Source organism: Prionailurus bengalensis, chromosome A2, assembly GCF_016509475.1.
Source record: "Prionailurus bengalensis isolate Pbe53 chromosome A2, Fcat_Pben_1.1_paternal_pri, whole genome shotgun sequence".
Taxonomy (NCBI): domain Eukaryota; kingdom Metazoa; phylum Chordata; class Mammalia; order Carnivora; family Felidae; genus Prionailurus; species Prionailurus bengalensis.
In genome coordinates this window covers 76,335,201-76,354,588 of record NC_057348.1, presented here as the reverse complement: position 1 = coordinate 76,354,588, position 19,388 = coordinate 76,335,201, and the positions used below count along the sequence as shown (strand labels likewise).

General features: G+C 37.0%; 1 protein-coding gene across 2 annotated transcripts; it reads left to right on the top strand.

Annotated features, from left to right (window-relative positions):
- The first annotated feature begins 131 nt into the window (after positions 1-131).
- On the top strand, positions 132-18,456 carry CBLL1 (Cbl proto-oncogene like 1). Of its 2 annotated transcripts, none has more exons than XM_043588594.1 (6): positions 132-239; positions 5,373-5,540; positions 8,806-8,903; positions 9,551-9,634; positions 12,313-12,386; positions 14,904-18,456. In XM_043588594.1, the coding sequence occupies exons 1-6, from the start codon at positions 227-229 to the stop codon at positions 15,937-15,939; spliced, it is 1,473 nt and encodes a 490-aa protein (XP_043444529.1). In that variant the 5' UTR covers positions 132-226; the 3' UTR covers positions 15,940-18,456. The 2 variants fall into 2 exon arrangements, with proteins under 2 accessions (XP_043444529.1, XP_043444528.1); XM_043588593.1 differs by having other exon boundaries at positions 8,803-8,903.
- The last annotated feature ends 932 nt before the right edge of the window (positions 18,457-19,388 follow it).

Below are 19,388 nucleotides of genomic sequence, written 5' to 3'. Positions count from 1 at the left end.
AACCTCGACCTGGAAGCTCTTCGCGTGTCCTTTCTCTCCCCGAACTATGCCTGACTCCCTCACCGGAGTTGGGTAGTAGACAAGAGAGAAGGAAGCTTTCGGAGGCCAAAGCCGAGGCAACTTGGTCGCACTTCCGCCTCCCGGGCTCCGGAAGGTAGCGCGCACGCGCTCTCTGCGACTCCGGCGCGGTTGACTTCCGCTCCCACTGTGCCCTGCGAGCCGAATCATGGATCACACTGGTAAGGAGGCGGAGGCAGTGGGGGTCCCGGTTCCATGCCCCCTTGGCCGGCCTGGGACTTGCTGCCCAGCGGGCAGAGAGGGGATACGCTCGCCCTACGGCACTGGGGTCTGGCGGTGAGAAGGAAATCTCACAGACCCCTCCCTGTGCCCGGCAAGGGCCTGCTGCGTCCCGGCCTACCCTCCGGTGCGGTACCTACCGCCTCGGTGCCGGCAACAGCCACTTCTCTGGTTCTGCTGAGCTCTCAGCCCAGACGGTGGGAGGCGGGGGCCTCGTGGGGAGGAGAGAGCTCCGCTCCTTTTTTCCTCGTCCCGGGTGCTCTGCTCTCAGTTTGGGGGACTGGCGGGTAGATTCCAGTTTTGGAGTCGGGGAAGCCTTGTTACGCTGGGTGTCGATGCGCGGGAGTGGGTTAGAGACTTCCTGCTGTCTCAGTCAGTTTTGGGCGGGTGCTGCGGTGGTCACTGCCGGTCGTTATTGTCTCTCCGGTCCTTCACGGATTAGAGGTGGGAGAAGGGAGTCGGATATGGTTTTCGGAATCATACTCGGAGCGGCTTTTCTGCCTGAGCCCAAAGCATGCCCCGCGCTACGGCTGTGGTCCTTACCCATCATTTGGGGGCGTTTACAAAGGAGAGCTTAAAATCAAGATATTCTCGTCTCTATGTCCAAGTAAGAATGACTCCGCTCTTCGTTACGTCTTGTTTGGCTTTTTCTTCTTTGTGGTTTTTGGATATTGAATGAGAGTGCACTTGGAGTTAGTTAGTGTTCCGTATAGTTATGCCAGCCATATCATAAGTAGGAAAAAAAGGATATTTCTTGTATTAAGCATTGGTTAGGGTGTTCTCAGTCATCAAATACCTACTTAGTTTTCTACATATAGATGTAAAATTATATCTATATGATTTTAGTGAGTGTTAGTCAATGTAATATATGCCAGATCCCTGTAGGTCTGGAGATGGAATGGTGCAATGGTAAGCAAGACGGTCTGAATCCCTGACCTCATGGAGATTACATTCTGTTAGGGAAGACACCATAAACAGGGCTTTTGTTTTTGTTTGTTTGGTTTTTAAAACCTAAAATTACAGATCATGATGAGTGCTTTGAAGAAAATAAACGGGTTCTGTGGTAAAGACTAATAGGAGGAGGCTTCAGAGAGAGTGGTCAGGGAAGGTCTTTCTGTAAAAGTAGAATTTGTAAGTTGAGATCTGATGCATGAGAAGAATCCAGTCATGGAACTGATCAGGAGGAAAGCATTTCTAGCAAATACAAAGACTCTGAGGAAGGAAAACTTAAAGAAGATCAGTTAGCTGCAGCTTAGTTAGCAAGAGGGAAGGAACCCTGAGATTGAAAAGGAAGGCAGGAGTCAGGTCCTACAAGACTTTGAAGTCCATGATAAAGATTTGATTCTAAGTGCTGTGCGAAGCCATTGAACAGAAGTGGAGGAGGAACATAATTTCTTTTAAAAATACAATAGCTTGTTCATGGAGATGGTGTAAAAGAGGGAGACAAAAATAATAGAAAATAGACGATTTAGGAGGTGATCGCAGTAGACCAGAAGAGAGACTCGACTTAGTTAAGTTGGCTTGGTTTAGTAGAAGGGGAGTGGACAAATTCAGTATTTTGGTGGTAGAACTCAAATATGAGCTTTGTGAGAGAAAGGAGAGATGCCTAGGTTTCTGGTTTGATCACCTAGGTAGTGCCCATTACTGATTTGGGGAAAACACACTTTTTAAAAAGGGGGTAGAGGTGAGACCTGGGAATTTGGGAACAAAATTTTGGGCTACCAAGTATGAGCTGTGTATTGGGACATACAAGGGAAGTTGTCAGGTGGAAATCAGAGGAAAGATGTGGACTGAAAAATACATACTTGAGATTTAGTACCAGAGAGTTAATATTTTAAGGATGGATGAGATCACTCAAGGAATGAGAATACAGAGGGCCTAGAATCAGGCTGTAAGAATCTCTAATATTTGGAAATTTTGTAGAATCGAAACTCTGGGACCTTGGTGTTAGAGTAACAAATGTGCAACTTTAGCAAAATACTTCTCATTAGAGCCTATTACTAGAATTGGTAGTTAAGCCTATTCCACAGTTTACAGGATGTTATGTTAAGAAGTTGTAGTATCGCTGGGTGTGTGTCTTGAGTATTTATTATCCTAGTTCTCTAAGTTAAAATATTGCCTGAGAAAGTAAGAGTCATCCTGACATGAAAATATTCACAAATGAGCTGACCATTTAAAAAATTAGTTCCTACTCAGATATCCCTGCTAGATATTTTCTATTCTTTTTTTTTTTTTTTTTTTAAGATTTTGTCTCTGAGTAATCTCTACACCCAACATGGAGCTCAAGCTTACAATGTAGATCAAGAGTCACATGCTGTACCAACTGACAGCCCTTTCTCTCTTCTTTTAATTTCTTTATAAGTCATTATCTTTGCTTCATATCAGGAAACAGTGTCAAATACTGTATATTGATTGTGATTACAAACCTTGCAAAAGATTCAGGGTTTTTTTGGAATTCATAAACATGAATTTGATAACTATTTGAATCACAAATAAAATCCTTGGCTAATGAGGAAATTCCAGTCAACCAGTTGATTGAGGATGTTATGACAGGGTAGGTATTTTAAGAGAAAGATTTTAATGTCAAAGGATTAAGAGAGGCTCTTGGGGAAATTGATAAAACCCTTGAATATTATGCAAAAGTGACTGATTTTATGATCATGCTGAAAAGTCAGACATAAAATGAAGGCTATCCTCTAGGGTTCTAATAGAATTTTGCGAGAAAAACTACTCCAGGAAACTCCCAGTTAGCACTCGATTCATTCTTTGGTCATTTTAAGAATTAGCACTTAGTTGTAACTGCAATCTAAATTTTATAAAATATTTCTTGGTTCTTTAATTCAGGATAAAATTCTAAATAAATCTTTAAAAAACTATAATATAAAAGTGTTAACTCCTTTTTAAAGTGGATTCACCTTAAATGGCCAGTTATAGGGGCTCCTGGCTGGCCCAGTTGGTAGAGCATGTGACTCAGTCTTGGGGTTGTAAGTTCGAGCCCCATGTTGGATGTAGATTACTTAAAAAAAAGTCTTTAAAAAATAAAAATAAATGACTAGTTATGTCTTCAGTTCTCTTTTTTCGTGTAACAATATCCATGGACTTTTATGGTTATGGGCTTTATGTTTTTAGTTGACATATTCAAAAAGAAATTGTGCTGTATTTTCTGATTTTTTTAATAATAATAATAAAAAAAAGACAAACCCAGAATGATATCACTATTGAATGCTGTACTTTGTTTATGGACTTGCAGTCTGAGAGGTAGGTGGCAAGGTGTTAAAGGGCAGAGGACTCCTGAAAGTCGTGGTAGGCTAAGCAAGCAACTGTTGTGATCTCAACTGCTCAAGGTGGAGGGAAAGGATGTGCAGTGATGAAGTGTTGGTATTTTGGTCATTCGCCTAGTTGTAAAACCATTGAGTCCTAATATCAGAAGGAAAGCATTGAACTGTCAACTATCTGTCTACATCAGCTTGCTTTGTTCATTTATTGAAAAATCAGGAATACATTTTGAGCAAGAAAAAAGGTTCTGTCATATCCATCCTTTGGCTATTACATTGCTTGTAGGTACTTTTACCTAAGTAACTAGAAGAAAGCAGATGAAATACATTACTCAGCTTGGTTTAATACATTTGGTGAAGTGCTGAAAGTTGATCCAGTTGGGTTTATCCTAACTCAAGATTTTAGCTACCCATATACTTCCTTTACATGAATTTTTTCTTTGAGGATTAGCTATTGTAAAAGTAATAGTAGAAAGTAGACTGAAAGATATTTAAATTAATCATTAAGAATTAAATTATTATTTTGAATTAAAATTATTTTGAATTAAAAAAATAATTGTTCAGGAAGAGTGCAAACTGATGTGAATTTAACATGTGTCTGTAAACCTAGTAGCATTGGAGAGGAGGTCATTAGTACTAGGTTACTGCTTTCAGATTTGGCTTTACTGAATGTAATGTGGACAGTGGGCCTATCAATCTTGGTTGCACTATCTCCTGCAGGGACAGTTCATTCAGTATGTCATATTTAAAATGTTTCTATTTTTAAAAATTATTTTATTTGCATTTCCTATTTTGGGACATTTCCCTTTGTGTCTTTGGTGGGTAAAAGTGAATATTTTCTGTATTATAATATTTTGTCATAGACTTGAAAAAAAAAGGAGACTATTAACCTTCAAATGGAGTCAGTTCTATGAAATAATCCTCCTGTTACTCATGGGAAATGAGTTAATAGCTAATAACAAGGAGGGCCTTAGAAAGTGTCCCTTGTTTAGATCTAGCTGAATTACAGAAACCTCGCATCCTTCTAAACTCTATTTTTCCATTACGATGCAGCTTAGAATAACACACTCACATGTATATATCTATAAAGGTTGTAGCCCAAATACATCATTGTGTGCTACTAAATAGTGTAATAATCTTTAAATAGTCTTTAAATAATCTTTAAATAGTGTAATAATCTTTACTAGTAAATATCTTTACTATTCCTGAATACTTTTTAGAAAAGCTATTTTACGCTTAGGGAATAATCACTTTCCTTAAAACTAATTTCATTTTCAATGCATTACTTTTTTAATTTTGCTATTGTCACTGTTAGTCTTTTGTTTGTTTTATTGATTGTCCTGATGTAGATTCACTTTTCTAACTTAACAAGTGTTTTGTGTGCTTGTTGGAGATGTGGATGGTTTTCTTTCTTTTCCTCCTCCTTCCTTTTATTTATTTATTTATTTTTTAAATCTCTTATAGTTCAAGACAGAAGTTCTTGGGCTTATAAAGGTTTTATGTTTTTGTAAACTCTTTTGGAATCATGGAAATTTTTATTGTCTACTTTTAGAGAGAGGTTCTGTAGTTTTTGCCAACTCTTTAAAGGGTTCCATCTCAATAAACATTGCTTTAAGGGTTTATCTAGTATAGAGAAAATTAATGCTTAAACATATATAATATAATATTTAAAATCAGAGCCCAGATATTCAGCTCTTGATAATGTTGGATATGTTACTTTAATACCTGTAGCAGAATAATCTTCAAAAAGGAAAACTGAAAGAAATTACAACTTTTTTTTTTTTTTTTTTTCTGACGTAGACAATGAGTTACAAGGCACTAATAGTTCTGGATCATTGGGTGGTCTTGATGTTCGAAGACGAATTCCTATAAAGCTTATCTCCAAACAAGGGAACAAAGCCAAAACTGCACCTCGAACTCCAAGGACTATAAACAGGATGCCTGCAAAGGCTCCACCTGGTGATGAAGGTAATTTGTTTAAACTGACAGATCCAAAAGTCTATTGTATCTGATTCCACCAAATATTCCATGTGGTCTTATTTATTTAAGATCTTTTTATCTTACTGTTTCATTTTTCATGCAGTTTTCTCTTGCTGTATAATATTTTTGGTTTTTCTTTCGTTATTGAAAGTAACACTGCCTATCATTAAAAAAAAAAACAAACCAAAAACCTAAATAACATTTCAGAGAGCAAAATATTAAAAGTGAAATTTGTCTCCCTACCTTGACAATACTGTACCAAAGTAATTTCTTTTACAACTTTTTTATAGTAACTTTTTAATATATAACTGCCCTTTTTTCATGTAAGATGCAATTAAAATTTTGCCTTATCAGGGTGTACAGTTGTAGTCATTTAAGAAAATAGGCTTAGGTATTTCATTTATAGATATACTGTAATGTATCGAGAATTTTTCTGATTTTTTTTTGCTGTTAAAAACAATGCTGCAGGAAATATCCTTGTACATATAGCTTAGCATGTACGCTTGGTGTCGAATTTAAACTTTGCATGAATTTGGGTATTTTACAGCTTGATGGTATCCATCTGTACATCTTAGAATTTAACAGATATTGTCAAATGGCTCTGAAAAAAAACATCCATTTATATTCCCACACACTGATATTGGGACTATTAACCTTTAAAAATTTTCGTTTTGATACACATTTCTTTAATTATGAATGGAGTTATGTGGATATCTTTACATAGTATCGGTTATTTCTTTTGCCTAGGGTCTACCTGTTCATATCTTTTAACCATTTTTTTCTGTATTGTAGTCTTTCTCTTGATTTTTCTGAGTTCTTTACAAATTATTAAATTGGCTCTTTGTCACATATTGTGTATATTCACCATTTGTCTTTTGCACTTTATATATCCAATTTTTATTGTGGTGAAGTTTGAAGATTTTGTGTCATCAGATATCCAATCCAGTCTTCTGTTATGACTTCTGGGTTTTATAAAATTCTTAGAAGGGCCTTTTTTCTATTTCATGAACAGAAAATAATTTTCCCATTTTACCCGTTAGTATAGGGTCAGCAAACTATGGCCTGTGGACCAAATCCAGCCCTGTTTTTGTAAAGATTTTTTGGAACACAGCCATGCCCATTCATTTAAGTACTGTTTATGACTGCTTTCACACTATAATGGCATAGTTGAGTAATTGCAAGAGACCATATGGCCTACACAGCCTAAAATATTTACTAATCTAGCTTTCTACAGAAAAAGTTAGCTGATCCCTGCTGTGGGACATTTATGGACGTGTATTTGGTTATTTAAAAAAAAAAAAAGTGGAGTCTGGCTCTATTTATTTTTTCTCTAAAACAGCTAGCTATTTGTCTTAACCATTGAATAATCTGTCTTTTCTGTGCTGAATAAGAATCCTACTATTATCCTACATTAAAGGCCTAAAAGTATTTATGTCAATTTCTAGATTTTCCCTTCTATTCCAGCAATCTATCTATTTTTCTTTTTGGAATCAAAATGTTTTTATTATACCTCATTTTATGGTTCCTTTTATTGTAGGGTATCTCTCCAAGTTCATTTGAAGTCACATGTTCTAAATCGTGGTGGTAGTAACTTAGGGCGATTGCTGCACTCTTCATAACGTAGGGTGCCCTTTCTTTGATCTTTTTGTTTCTTTTAATAATTTTTAAAAAGTACACAGTAATGTGCAAGTACATTCTTGTTATCATAATCCAAACAAGGCAAAAAAGCTAAAATCCCCCTTCTTTCTTTTTCCTCTCAGATATCCCCTCATTCCCTCCCTTCTCATCCCCCAAGCTTACACCCCTTTCTAGAGGGAACTACTATTACCAATTTCTCTTTTAAGAGAACAAACTGAGGCTGGAGATAACTTTTGATTACTTTTGATTCAACTAATTCGGGTAAAAAATAATAAGTGATTGGTGTTTTTTCTAGGCAGATCAAAATAGGGAGATGTGGGTACTAATATGGTATTATACAATTATACATGTATACTTTAATGGTGGGAGTGCAGGTTGAACAACTTTGAAAAATGATTACTGAGCTCCTCATTTTGTTGGCTGTTGTTCAACACAATAACTCAGCATTTTAGATAAGAAGAACTGATCTTCCTTATTTTGAATTTTAGATGACAGAAGCTTTTTATAAGGTATAAATGGGCCATACAAGAGGCGAGGGTCACTCATTTGTAACTTTTAAGAATACTCCTTGAACTGTATACTTTGTATTGGAGACGATTAGTGCACTGGGAAAGTCTTGCTTCCCTGTATTTGTGTGTGTGTCCATATGTACATCCATACACAGGTACTGTAATTTAGCCACGTGGGTAAAGTTAAAACTTGTGCGCTTGGTCTATGCTGTTTACCAGTTCTAGGGCCTAAAGAGTCATGAGAAGCCTGGCATTTTGGAGGGATAGATTTGCCTTCTCACCTTTACTTTAGGTAATTGGATTCTACCAAGAATTACCATTGGACTGTCCATTGGTTTTCTCTTCTTTTGTATGAGATGAGATGCTTACCATCAAGGTTAGAGAAATTGAGCCCATATGATCTTCATAATTTTATTGATACATATAGTGGAGAGGAGGATACTTGTGACTAGATATGATATGGCTTCTGCTGTTTGGGTGATCAACCAGAGAGAGGTTTTAATTGAAAAGATGAAGTATGAATATGTTCTTATTTCTAAAATCAGTTTCAGTTTTAAGACTGAAGGAGAGGATACCTAATTTGCTTAGTTGTAAGAAGAAAAACCTGCAGAATTCTTTATATTTTCATCATATGCTTTTGGCAATAAAATCAGCCTCTTGCAGCGTGATACCACTTTTGTAGGTAGATTACAGTAGGTGATCAGTATCTTAAAAGTTTGTGCCGCAAGTGTGACGATGGTAATTAGTAAAGGTTTATACTAGAGAGAGTTTGGTGAATTAATAAGAGCACTTGAATGGGAGTGAAGTGTTCTGAAGTCTGTTCCTGGCTCTCCCACAATCTATGTATTGAGTTACAATAGGTCTCCATACTGCAGTATTCCCAACTATAAAATAAGAGGGTTGGAGTAGATGGTTGCCAAGATCATTTCTAGCTGATGTTATAATGACTTAAACTAGTCTTGATTATCTTGTCCTTAGAAGAGCTTTGAAAGGCATCAGATGGGCTTTTGGGTGAACAGGTCTGTGGTGCCATGTACATGTACTTCCAAAATGAAATTTAGGATTTGAAAAGTTTCTTTTCTCAGAACACTTTCTTTTCTCAGAAGGATTTGATTATAATGAAGAAGAACGGTATGACTGTAAAGGGGGCGAACTGTTTGGAAATCAGCGAAGATTTCCTGGACACCTTTTTTGGGACTTCCAGGTAAAACTAAAAATAAAAAAAATTATTAGAACAGCAAAATACTTTATTATATAAAAAAATATTTTCTTTAATGTTTATTTTTGAGAGAGAGACAGAGACAGAGAGTGGAGGGATGGGGGCAGAGAGAGAAAGAGACACAGAATCTGAAGGAGGCTCCAGGCTCCGAGCTGTCAGTACAAAGCCCGACATGGGGCTCGACTCACAGACCGCGAGATCACGACCTGAGCCAAAGTCAGGTGCTCAACTGACCGAGCCACCCAGGCGCCCCAGAACAGCAAAATACTTTAAATATTTTATTAGAATAATCAGAATACTTAAAGAATGGTATGAACTTTTATTACAGCTATTATGCTTTTTTTAAGCACACTCAAATCATCTGTTTATTAATGCCCTATTTCCACTGTTTTCAAAAATAATTTGAAATAATTTTCAGTACAGTCAAGTAAAATCAATAACCGTAAACATTAGAAAAAAGAAACTAATGGGGGCACAGCTAATCATGTGGAATATGTGGGAATATGCCAAGAAACCTTTATTTCTAATTGTATTAACAACTTTTATAAAATACTAACCAATTCATTGCAAAAATTATAAGTACAATTTTTAGAGATGCTTAAAAAGAAAATTTTAATTATATCATTCAACAGATAAACATCTTAGGTGAAAAGGATGATACGCCAGTTCATTTCTGTGACAAGTGTGGATTGCCTATTAAAATCTATGGGCGAATGGTAAGTATAACTAAATTAAATGTTTTAGTAAATGTAAACTTTTGTGTAGAGACGAGATTCTGATATTTAAGTAGGTGGGTTTATCACTGTTTAATGACTAAGTTTGTGACATTTTAATTAAGTATGGAATAGCCAAGGGAAATTTGGGGATACCATGCATTTAATATAATTATCTTGACAAATTCTTGAACTGCTTGAAAATTAACTAACTTCTGAAAATGAATTTTTTTGGACTGTTTGATACATGTTAGTGGATATTTATTCTGGTTTATTAAGGAAAAATTGTTTTCTTGTTAAACAACAAAGTCAGTTACTTGTTTCTGAAGGCTATAATTTTTAATGTAAAACTAATAATACTAATAATTCAAATAGAATTGAATTCTAATCATTAAAAACAATTATAACTCTAGTTGTAATTTTATAGTAATGTTGACATATCCTCCTTTAAAAGATAGTTTTGTATTTGTATTTGAAAAAAATTGAATTCAGTAACGTCTGCCTGGTAGAGGGCATGGATCGGGGCCTCTTGCTTTGCTGTGTAGCGTAGCTAAATAAGAGTAATGGGCTGTGAGTTTTAAAATGGTCTAACATGATTTTACTGTGTTCTTCTGATTTATTTTTAGATTTTTATAAGTTCATTAACTGCCAGGGAAGAATGCTACTTACATTAAATGTAGGAGGTGTTTGTTATTTCACTGCTTTGACACAGTTTCAGGAGGAACAGGATAAGATAGAACATGGTTATGGTATTCTTCTTTGGGAGTTTTCTTTTAATTTTTTTTTTACTTTTTACTTTATAAATTTTTTTGAAGTATGATTGACCTATAATATTAAATTAGTTTTGGGTGTACAACATAGTGATACAACAATTATGTACATTACACTGCGCTCACCGTGATAAGTGTGGTTGCCGTCTTTCGGCACACCAAGTTACTACGATGTAATCGACTGTATTTTCTATGCTGTACTTTTCATTCCTGTGACTTCCCTGTTTTATAACTGGAAGTTTGTACCTCTTAATCACCTTCACTTTTGCCTCCCGCCCTAGTATGTTCTCTGTATTTATGACTGTTTCTCTTTTTGTTGTTGTTGTTGTGTTTGTTTTGTTTCTTGGGTTCCACATATAAGTGAAATCATATGGTATTTGTCTTTCTCTGCCTGACTGACTTTACTTAGCATAACACCCTCTATGTTCATCCATGTCATAAATGGCAAGATTTCATTCTTTTTTATGGCTAAGTAATATTCCATCGTGTATATGTACCGCATCTTTTTTTTCTTGGCTATTATAATATGCTGCAATAATGGTGCATATACTTTTTTTGAATTAGTGTTTTTGTTTTCCTCAGGTAAATTCCCAGAAGTGGAATTACTGAATTGTATGGTACTTCAATTTTTAGTTTTTTTGAGGAACTTCCATACTGTTTTCCATAGTGGCTGCAGCAGTTTACATTCCAACCAACAGTGCGTGAGGGTTCTTTTTTCCCCCCACATCTTGGCCAACATGTTTCTCTTGTCTTTTTGATACTAACCATTCAGACGGATGTGAGGTGATACTTCATTGTGGTTTTGATTTGCTTTTCTCTGATTAGTGATACTGAGCGTCTTTTCATGTACCTGTTGGCCATCTGTATGTCTTCTTTGGAAAAATGTTTATTCAGGTCCTCTGCCCATTTTTTAATCTGATTATTTGGGCATGGGGGGTTTGGTGTTGAATTGTATGAGTTCTTTATATATCTTAGGTATTAAGCCCTAATTGAATATATCATTTGCAAATATCTTCTCCCATTCAGTAGGTTGTCTTTTCATTTTGTTAATGGTTTCCATTGCTTTTGTTTTCCTTGCCTGAGGAGACATCTGGAAAAATGTCATTAAGTTTACTAAGAGATTGCTGCGTATGTTTTCTTTTAGGAATTTTATGGTTTCAAGTCATACATGTAGGTCCTTAATCCATTTTGAGTTTATTTTGTGTATGGTGTGAGAAAGTGGTCCAGTTTCATTCTTTTGCATGTAGCTCTTCAGTTTTCTCAACACCATTTACTGAAGAGACTGCCTTTTCCGTATTGTTTATTCTTACCTCCTTTGTCGTAGATTAATTGACTGTATACGCATGGGTTTATTTCTGGGCTCTCAATTCGGTTTCATTAATCTGTGTCTGTTTTTGTGTCAGTACCATACTGTTTTGATCACTATAGCTTTATAGTATAGTTTGAAAGCTGGGATTGTGGTACCTCTAGCTTTGTTCTTTCTTAAGATTGCTTTGACTATTTGGGGTCTTTTGTAGTTCCATATAAACGTTAGGATTTTGTGTTCTACTTCTGTGAAAAACTGCAATGAATCTGTAGATTGCTTTGGATAGTGTGGGCTTCTTCAGGAGCTTTACCTCTATAGGAACCACAGATGAAATTCATAGCATTTATACTTCGAGAAATGTAAGCAGATGCATACATATATATTTATTGGGGGAAAGGCCAAATATTTCATTATATCTCAAAGGGCTCTGTTACTGAAAAAAGGTTAATTGTTGCTTTTCTGTAATTAGTACTTAATAAATGTTTATCATAGTGAGCAATTCTCAGGTGCCTTTTATGTCCAGGTTACTGTGCTTACAGTTATTTTTTATGGAAATAGCTTAAGTTGTTCTAGTATGCTTAACTGTAATATGTCTCTGTTCACAGATTCCGTGCAAGCATGTGTTTTGCTATGACTGTGCAATTTTACATGAAAAAAAAGGAGATAAGATGTGTCCAGGGTAAGGTTATTAGTAGATTTATTTTCATTTTTATTTTTTTTAACATTTTTATTTATTTTTGAGAGACAGAGCACGAGTACGAGCGGGAGAGGGGCAGAGAGAGAAGGAGACACAGAATCCGAAGCAGGCTCGAGGTTCCGAGCTGTCAGCACAGAGCCTGAAGCGGGGCTCGAACCCACAAACTGCGAGATCATGACCTGAGCTGAAGTCGGACACTCAACCGACTGAGCCACCGAGGCGCCCCATTAGTAGATTTTTAAATAATAAAAGTTTGTGATGTAATGAATTGGTAAAGATCAGAGTATGATGTAAGTCAGCAGCAGGATATCAAATATGTAGACATGGCTAACCTTTCTTTGTGAGCCTAGAGTTGGCCTTAGCCTTCTCCTTAGGATAGGGCTAGGTAGCTATTATCTGAGTGTTCACATTAGCCCAAACAAATACATGTGTCATCACAAAATTAGTGTGATAAACCAAAACAGTTGTTTTGTTTTGTTTCTCTGATGGGACACTAGAGAGGTAGTATCAAGCAGCGATTGGAATTACAATTCCTGGCTTCAGATCCCTAGTCTGCCGCTTATTAGCTGTGCGACAGATTGTTTCTTCATCTGTAAAATGGAGTTAATAAATAGCATCTACGTCTCTGTGTTGTTAGAGCTAAACTAGTAGGTCCATACATCTATATTTATAGTACCTAGCATATAATAAGTACTAGGTAAGTGTAAGCTCTTATGTACTACCTGCAAATCTTATTATTTATGTCTTGAGTATGTCTTAGGACACCATCATGGTATTGGCTCAGACAAGTTATAAAGATCTAGAGGTATTGGTTGATACTGATCCAGTTCGGTATGGTCTTGAAAGATCCAGGGTAACTTTTTATACCAGTTTAGAACCCCTGATAGAAGACTTGAGAAAGCTTTGAGACCAACTTCCTTGGAACAGTTGTAGACTTCTGAGATTCCTTATGACCTGTGTCAGAAGCTATCCCAAGGTTTGTAGTATGGGTTGATAACACAATTATGGACACTTACAAGGGATGATTTCTTTTTATGGTGTAGGAAGATTGGCGTCACAGAGAGAGAGAGAGGATGATTCAATAAGTGTTCTAATGGTGATATGGAAAAGGGAATTTAGTTTTCAAGATATTGAAAGTAACTCCAGTAAGCACCTCACTGGTCGGCACTTAGCTATTTGAGAACATAAGCCTATCTGGCTCAACCGACTCAGATCAGGAAGTGAAGAAATGGCAACCCAAGTTGATATAAATATTATATACTGTTGCTTTTAAACACCACCCAAAAGAAAGTGTCTTACATTCCAGTTACCGGGGAGACCTTTCTGAGTTTATAGCATATTAGAAGCAAACAAATGAGAACTGTGCCAAATGGCCACTAAAGGGAAGCCTGCTAGTCTCAAGGAGTGCCAGCCTTACAGCAAGGGTGAAAATAGAGACACAGCTCAAACTCAGGAATATAGAGCCATTTAACATAGTCTCAGATGACCTGATACACATATTCCGTGATAATAGCCTATATCCATGCATATGTAGTGATTCCATGCTTAACTAGTGATTCGGTTCTGCCACTTTCATTGTTTTCAGTTATCCCAAGGATATTCTTTTAAGTAGGGCAAAGTAGATAAAAGACAAAAACAAAAAAACATTGTTAGAGTACATATTTTAACCCATATTGCAGATGAAGAAATAAACAGATTAAATGACTTCTCCAAGATTACAGAGCCAGCACTTGGTCCCCGTTCTTCTGATTCCTGGTTCAGTCCTCTTTCCACTATTTCAAAAGACTCTAAAGGCAAGTGTGGATTAAATATAGTGAGAAAGAATTATAATTTTGACCCTGAGTCATTAAGAAAATGCTGAGTTAAATTTAGTGCTTACAGTTTAGAAGGGAGGGGGTCATACTTTTTTGTAGTAAAATTGTCTGATAATTCTTCCCTAAGGGACTCCTGATAGTCAGGGTTTGAATTTAAATAGTTTACGTTGCTTAATGTCAAGAACCCTGTCGATGAGGATGATCTTACACATTTTTGCAGTCCTTGCAGCGTCTTTTACTTCGTATCGTTCGCTCAGCAAATCCTTGTTGCTCCGTAAATACCGTACAAGTTTGAATTCCATGACTATGACAGACCTTTGGTTCATCCTTTCTGGCTGTTTTTGCAAATGGATGCAAAGCATAGAGTTTGTTTGAGACAATCAGATAATTCTGTGTCTTAGGAACAATAGGTCTTTTCTTGAAACATACTCTTGTTTGATAAACAACTTTTAATTTTTACTTGTATGGAGAGTTCCAAGGTCGGTAGAAGGGTGGATGCTTAATGTGAAGCCAACAGACCACAGAGTGGCAGTGATTAAAGGTTCACTTACGGTCCCTGCAACTTGTAATTGTGAACTTTTGCAGTTCCCACAACAGATTTCAAGAACAGGCATATCTGTGAGAGTTTGTGCAGTATTTTGCTGGTCTGCTTTTAGTAAATCCGTTTTTTCCCCTTCTCGTTCAGCTGTAGTGATCCCGTTCAGCGGATCGAGCAGTGTACGCGAGGTTCTCTCTTCATGTGTAGCATTGTTCAAGGGTGCAAGAGAACCTACCTGTCTCAGAGAGACTTACAGGCGCATATCAACCACCGCCACATGAGAGCTGGAAAACCTGTTCCCCGTGCTTCACTTGAAAACGTCCATCCTCCTATCGCCCCACCACCAGCTGAAATCCCTGATCGTTTTATAATGCCGCCAGACAAGCACCACATGAGCCATATTCCGCCAAAGCAGCACATCATGATGCCGCCACCTCCGTTGCAGCACGTGCCACACGAGCACTATAACCAGCCACACGAGGATATCCGTGCTCCGCCAGCAGAATTGGCCATGGCTCCACCTCCTCCTCGTTCGGTCAGTCAGGAAACCTTTCGTATTTCAACAAGAAAACACAGCAATTTAATAACTGTCCCTATTCAGGATGACTCCAATTCAGGTGCTAGAGAACCACCACCTCCTGCCCCAGCACCTGCTCACCACCATCCTGAATATCAGGGCCAACCAGTGGTCTCGCACCCTCATCATATTATGCCTCCACAGCAACATTACGCACCCCCCCCACCTCCTCCACCACCAATAAGCCATCCAATGCCACATCCTCCCCAGGCCACAGGGACTCCTCACTTGGTTTATAGCCAAGCTCCACCTCCACCAATGACCTCTGCTCCACCACCAATAACCCCTCCCCCCGGACATATTATTGCCCAGATGCCACCTTATATGAATCATCCTCCTCCAGGACCTCCCCCGCCTCAGCACGGCGGCCCACCTGTAACTGCACCCCCTCCTCACCATTATAATCCTAACTCTCTACCCCAGTTCACTGAAGATCAAGGAACTCTGAGCCCTCCATTTACACAACCAGGAGGAATGAGTCCTGGTATATGGCCTGCACCAAGAGGGCCACCTCCTCCTCCACGAATGCAGGGTCCGCCTTCTCAAACCCCACTTCCTGGACCACATCATCCAGATCAGACAAGATACAGACCGTATTACCAATGATTAATAGTGCTTTGAACTGAAGATATGATGAGGAGGAAAAAAAACAACAAAAACTTATGTATAGTCAATCTTTTAATTAAGCTTTGACTGTTCTGGGAAGGAGAAGCACCTCTTCCTGAGGTGACCGTAAAACACGTAGGGTCTTGTCTCTTAAAAATGGTTTTAAATCTTGACCTTAGGATCGATTTCAAGTACTATACTGTAGTGCAGATAAGTGGCTCAGTTGAGCACAGCTATATTTTAACAACTTTGTTCCCCTAGTGTGGTAAATTGACCCAGAGGTGACCATTTGTAAAGAATTTGGGAAGACTTTTTCATTGTTCCACTTTCAACAATAGTGCTTTTGTTCAATCCAGTGTTCAGTTTTTCTTGTGATACATTTTGTTAACCTGTGTAAAAGGATTAAATTTCAAAATGGTTGTAAAAATGCTATTTTTATGTGAATTTAAGTGCAGCCACATACTGTTTTTTAAAAACCATATGTTTTACCACTAATTTCCCAAAGTTACAATAAAATCCTAAAAGTAAAAATCTACTAGAATTTACTGTAAGGCAGACTGTTAAGTGGTAGAGAATTATTTCACATTTTAGGCACTGAAAGTTTGAGGTATATTAAGTATATAATGCACTTCACTTGGATGCCTTTTCATTTTTAGGCAGCCTCAGGAGCACCAAAATACATTGGAATTCCAGTACTAAGATATTTTGATGTTCATAACATTAAAAGGCATTAGGAATTCTTTGGGAAGATCTGGCCAAAGTAATTGACTCTACAGGCTCCAAGCTATTGGGGGATACTGTTACTCATTAACGTTTTTTCCTGAATGGTTGGAATCACATGATGCACCACATTTACTAATCTTACGTAACATTATTTTATAGAACTGTTTAAATTGTGTTCTCTAGATAAAGTGTTCTACTCTGCTCATTGTCTCAAACTAAGTATTTAGGGCTGAATAGACTTTATGTAATTCCTCATTTCGTGGTGGAGTTGGATCCTGTGCTCTAGGTGGGTTCTTGTTTATTGGGTTTTTAAAGTACAATTTGAACGCCGTAGAGGAATATTGTATTAATGAGGGACATTCTTGTAATCACAGACTTGCATTGCTCAGGTTTCATTACCGTGTGATAAGGTTTTTTTTCTCTAACTTGAAATTTTAAGACTATAATTTCCTGTTCCTTTTATGGGTTAAGCAGTATGAAACTGGGAACATTTTAAAATGGAGTCACCAGTGAAGACTACCAGATGATTTTGTTTGTATTGGAGAAAAGTAACGACTAAATTGTGATTTTCAGAGCTTTATAACGTGCCTTTAGAGTCAGCATTTGCATTATAGGGGCTTGCTACAGTCCAGCTAAGATGACCACTTACATTTTATATGGAACTCATGTGTATAAATCAACATTCTTAGGGTATGGTCCTATATCCTTTGAGTAAACCCCTGTGAAGTATTTCCTCCCCCCTAAAATGGTGCATAATATAAAAATGAAAAACGTAGTATGCAGATGTCATTTATTAAATAGTTTGTAGTGCGTACATTTAGAACATTTCTTTTTGACAAAGGGTGAGCTGATGGCTAATTTACCATTGGATTCTGTCAGACACAGGCAAAACAGTTTCTCGTCTTGGATAATGAGATGCAGAGTCGTCTCTGAACTTAGAGCTGAAGTTAGAGATAGGCGAAATGATTATTTCAACCTTGACCGGCCGGAAATAACTAAGACGCTTTTCTTTTTCTTTTTTTTAAGTTGAGTGATTTTTCACATCTAGCAATTTGAGAGTCCAGTGTTAATGCAATATATCTAGTGAGAAATTCTTGTTATTAGGAGCATGGGAGTGAAATAAGAAATAGTATGAACTGGTGGTGGTGAGTGCTTCTATCATTACTGTAGGTACTTGGACTGGTGCAAACTTGATTCCTTTTCATGCCCCTGTTTAGGAGCTGTTAAAATATTACTGTTAAAAATCCAATACCATTCTTTGTTTCTTGTGATAAGAAAATAGCCAAATTCCTTTTAGGGCTTCTCAACTGTTTATGAGGAGCGCTCCTGTTTTTATTGAAATTCACTAGAGTCGAATGTGGTATGAAACCACTTAGCCTATGTATTGGACAAAATAATTAGTATCATGATAAACTTCCACATGTTTAAGAGAATTCTTGTAGACTTTTTAAAAAATGATTTATTTTCAGTTAGGTTTAAAAAATACGTGTTATGCAGGGAGGCAGATCAGATGAATGTGTTGTAGCAGACAAAATTTTTAAATGGCGTTAGACTTGAATTCATCCAGTTATTGTTTGAATGAGGGTTGGTGGGTAGAAGGATAACAAAATTACTGTTAGTGTTTATTTCCTCAAGGAAAAAGATGTGAATCCCAGCCTTATTTCAGGGAAGCCTTTGAAGCTATGATGGACATAAGTCTAAATTAAATGTATGTATGTTTCATTATATTGCTCTTAAGACTACTGAGGTGGCAGTTTAATTCTTAAAAACAATAAAATGGAAGCATAAATACTATTTTGCCTAGGTGGATTTTTACCTACTGATGACACATTTGGGAGAATGCAAAATTTTCTGTGTGTCTGTTGGTACAACTTTTACAGTAAAATTAGCTTCACTTTTGTTGAGATTGAAACCAGCAGGTCGAATGTTAGTGTTTCTTCAGTGGCGTGCCCGTTCACAATATAACCTAGTATTTGGGAAATATCAGTTGCAAAAACCATAAGAAACTATATCTGTTTTGCCCTGTAAAAATCATTTGCTCAAAATCATTGTGTAAATACTAACTAGATACCACTGACGTAAATGGAAAAGACATTTGAACGTATTTTTAAACTCACAATTAAGTGACTTTATGAGGTATACAGAGCTGCTGACTTCTGTTCTAACATACTGGAAGGGTATCATACCTCTTTTTCTGAAATGTCCTATAGTCCTTCCTATGTCATGAAAATTTTGGAAAGGTCCTATGTTATAAGTACAGTTGACCCTGAACAACGTGAGAATTCGGGGTGCTGGCCCCCTGCACAGATGAAAATCCATGTATAACTTTTGACTCACTGAAAACTTTAATAATAGCCTGATAACGTAGTTGATTAGTACATCTTATATATATTTATATGTATCCTACGCTGTATTCTCACCATGAAGCTAGAAAAGGTGTTACTAAAAGTTCTAATGAAGAGAAAATACAGTTCTGTGTAGAAAAACACTCCGTGTATAAGTAAGTGGACCCGTGCAATTCAAACCCCTGTTGTTCAAGGGTCAGCTGTACATGGAAAAAAATCACAAGTACCAAGAACAAAAAATATATTTTTCTAATTACTAGATTAGCCACCAAATATTGATGTCAATTGAGGAAGTTTTACATAATCATACTCTATTTTGACCAAAGTAGATTTGTGTTTCTTCACTGGTTTGTAACTAATCTGTTAAATTTTGGCCTAGAC

Coding starts and splice junctions, on each gene's coding strand:
- CBLL1 (XM_043588593.1), top strand. Junction 9,635..12,312: donor TTAAAATCTATGGGCGAATG/GTAAGTATAACT, acceptor CTCTGTTCACAG/ATTCCGTGCAAGCATGTGTT. Junction 12,387..14,903: donor GGAGATAAGATGTGTCCAGG/GTAAGGTTATTA, acceptor CTTCTCGTTCAG/CTGTAGTGATCCCGTTCAGC.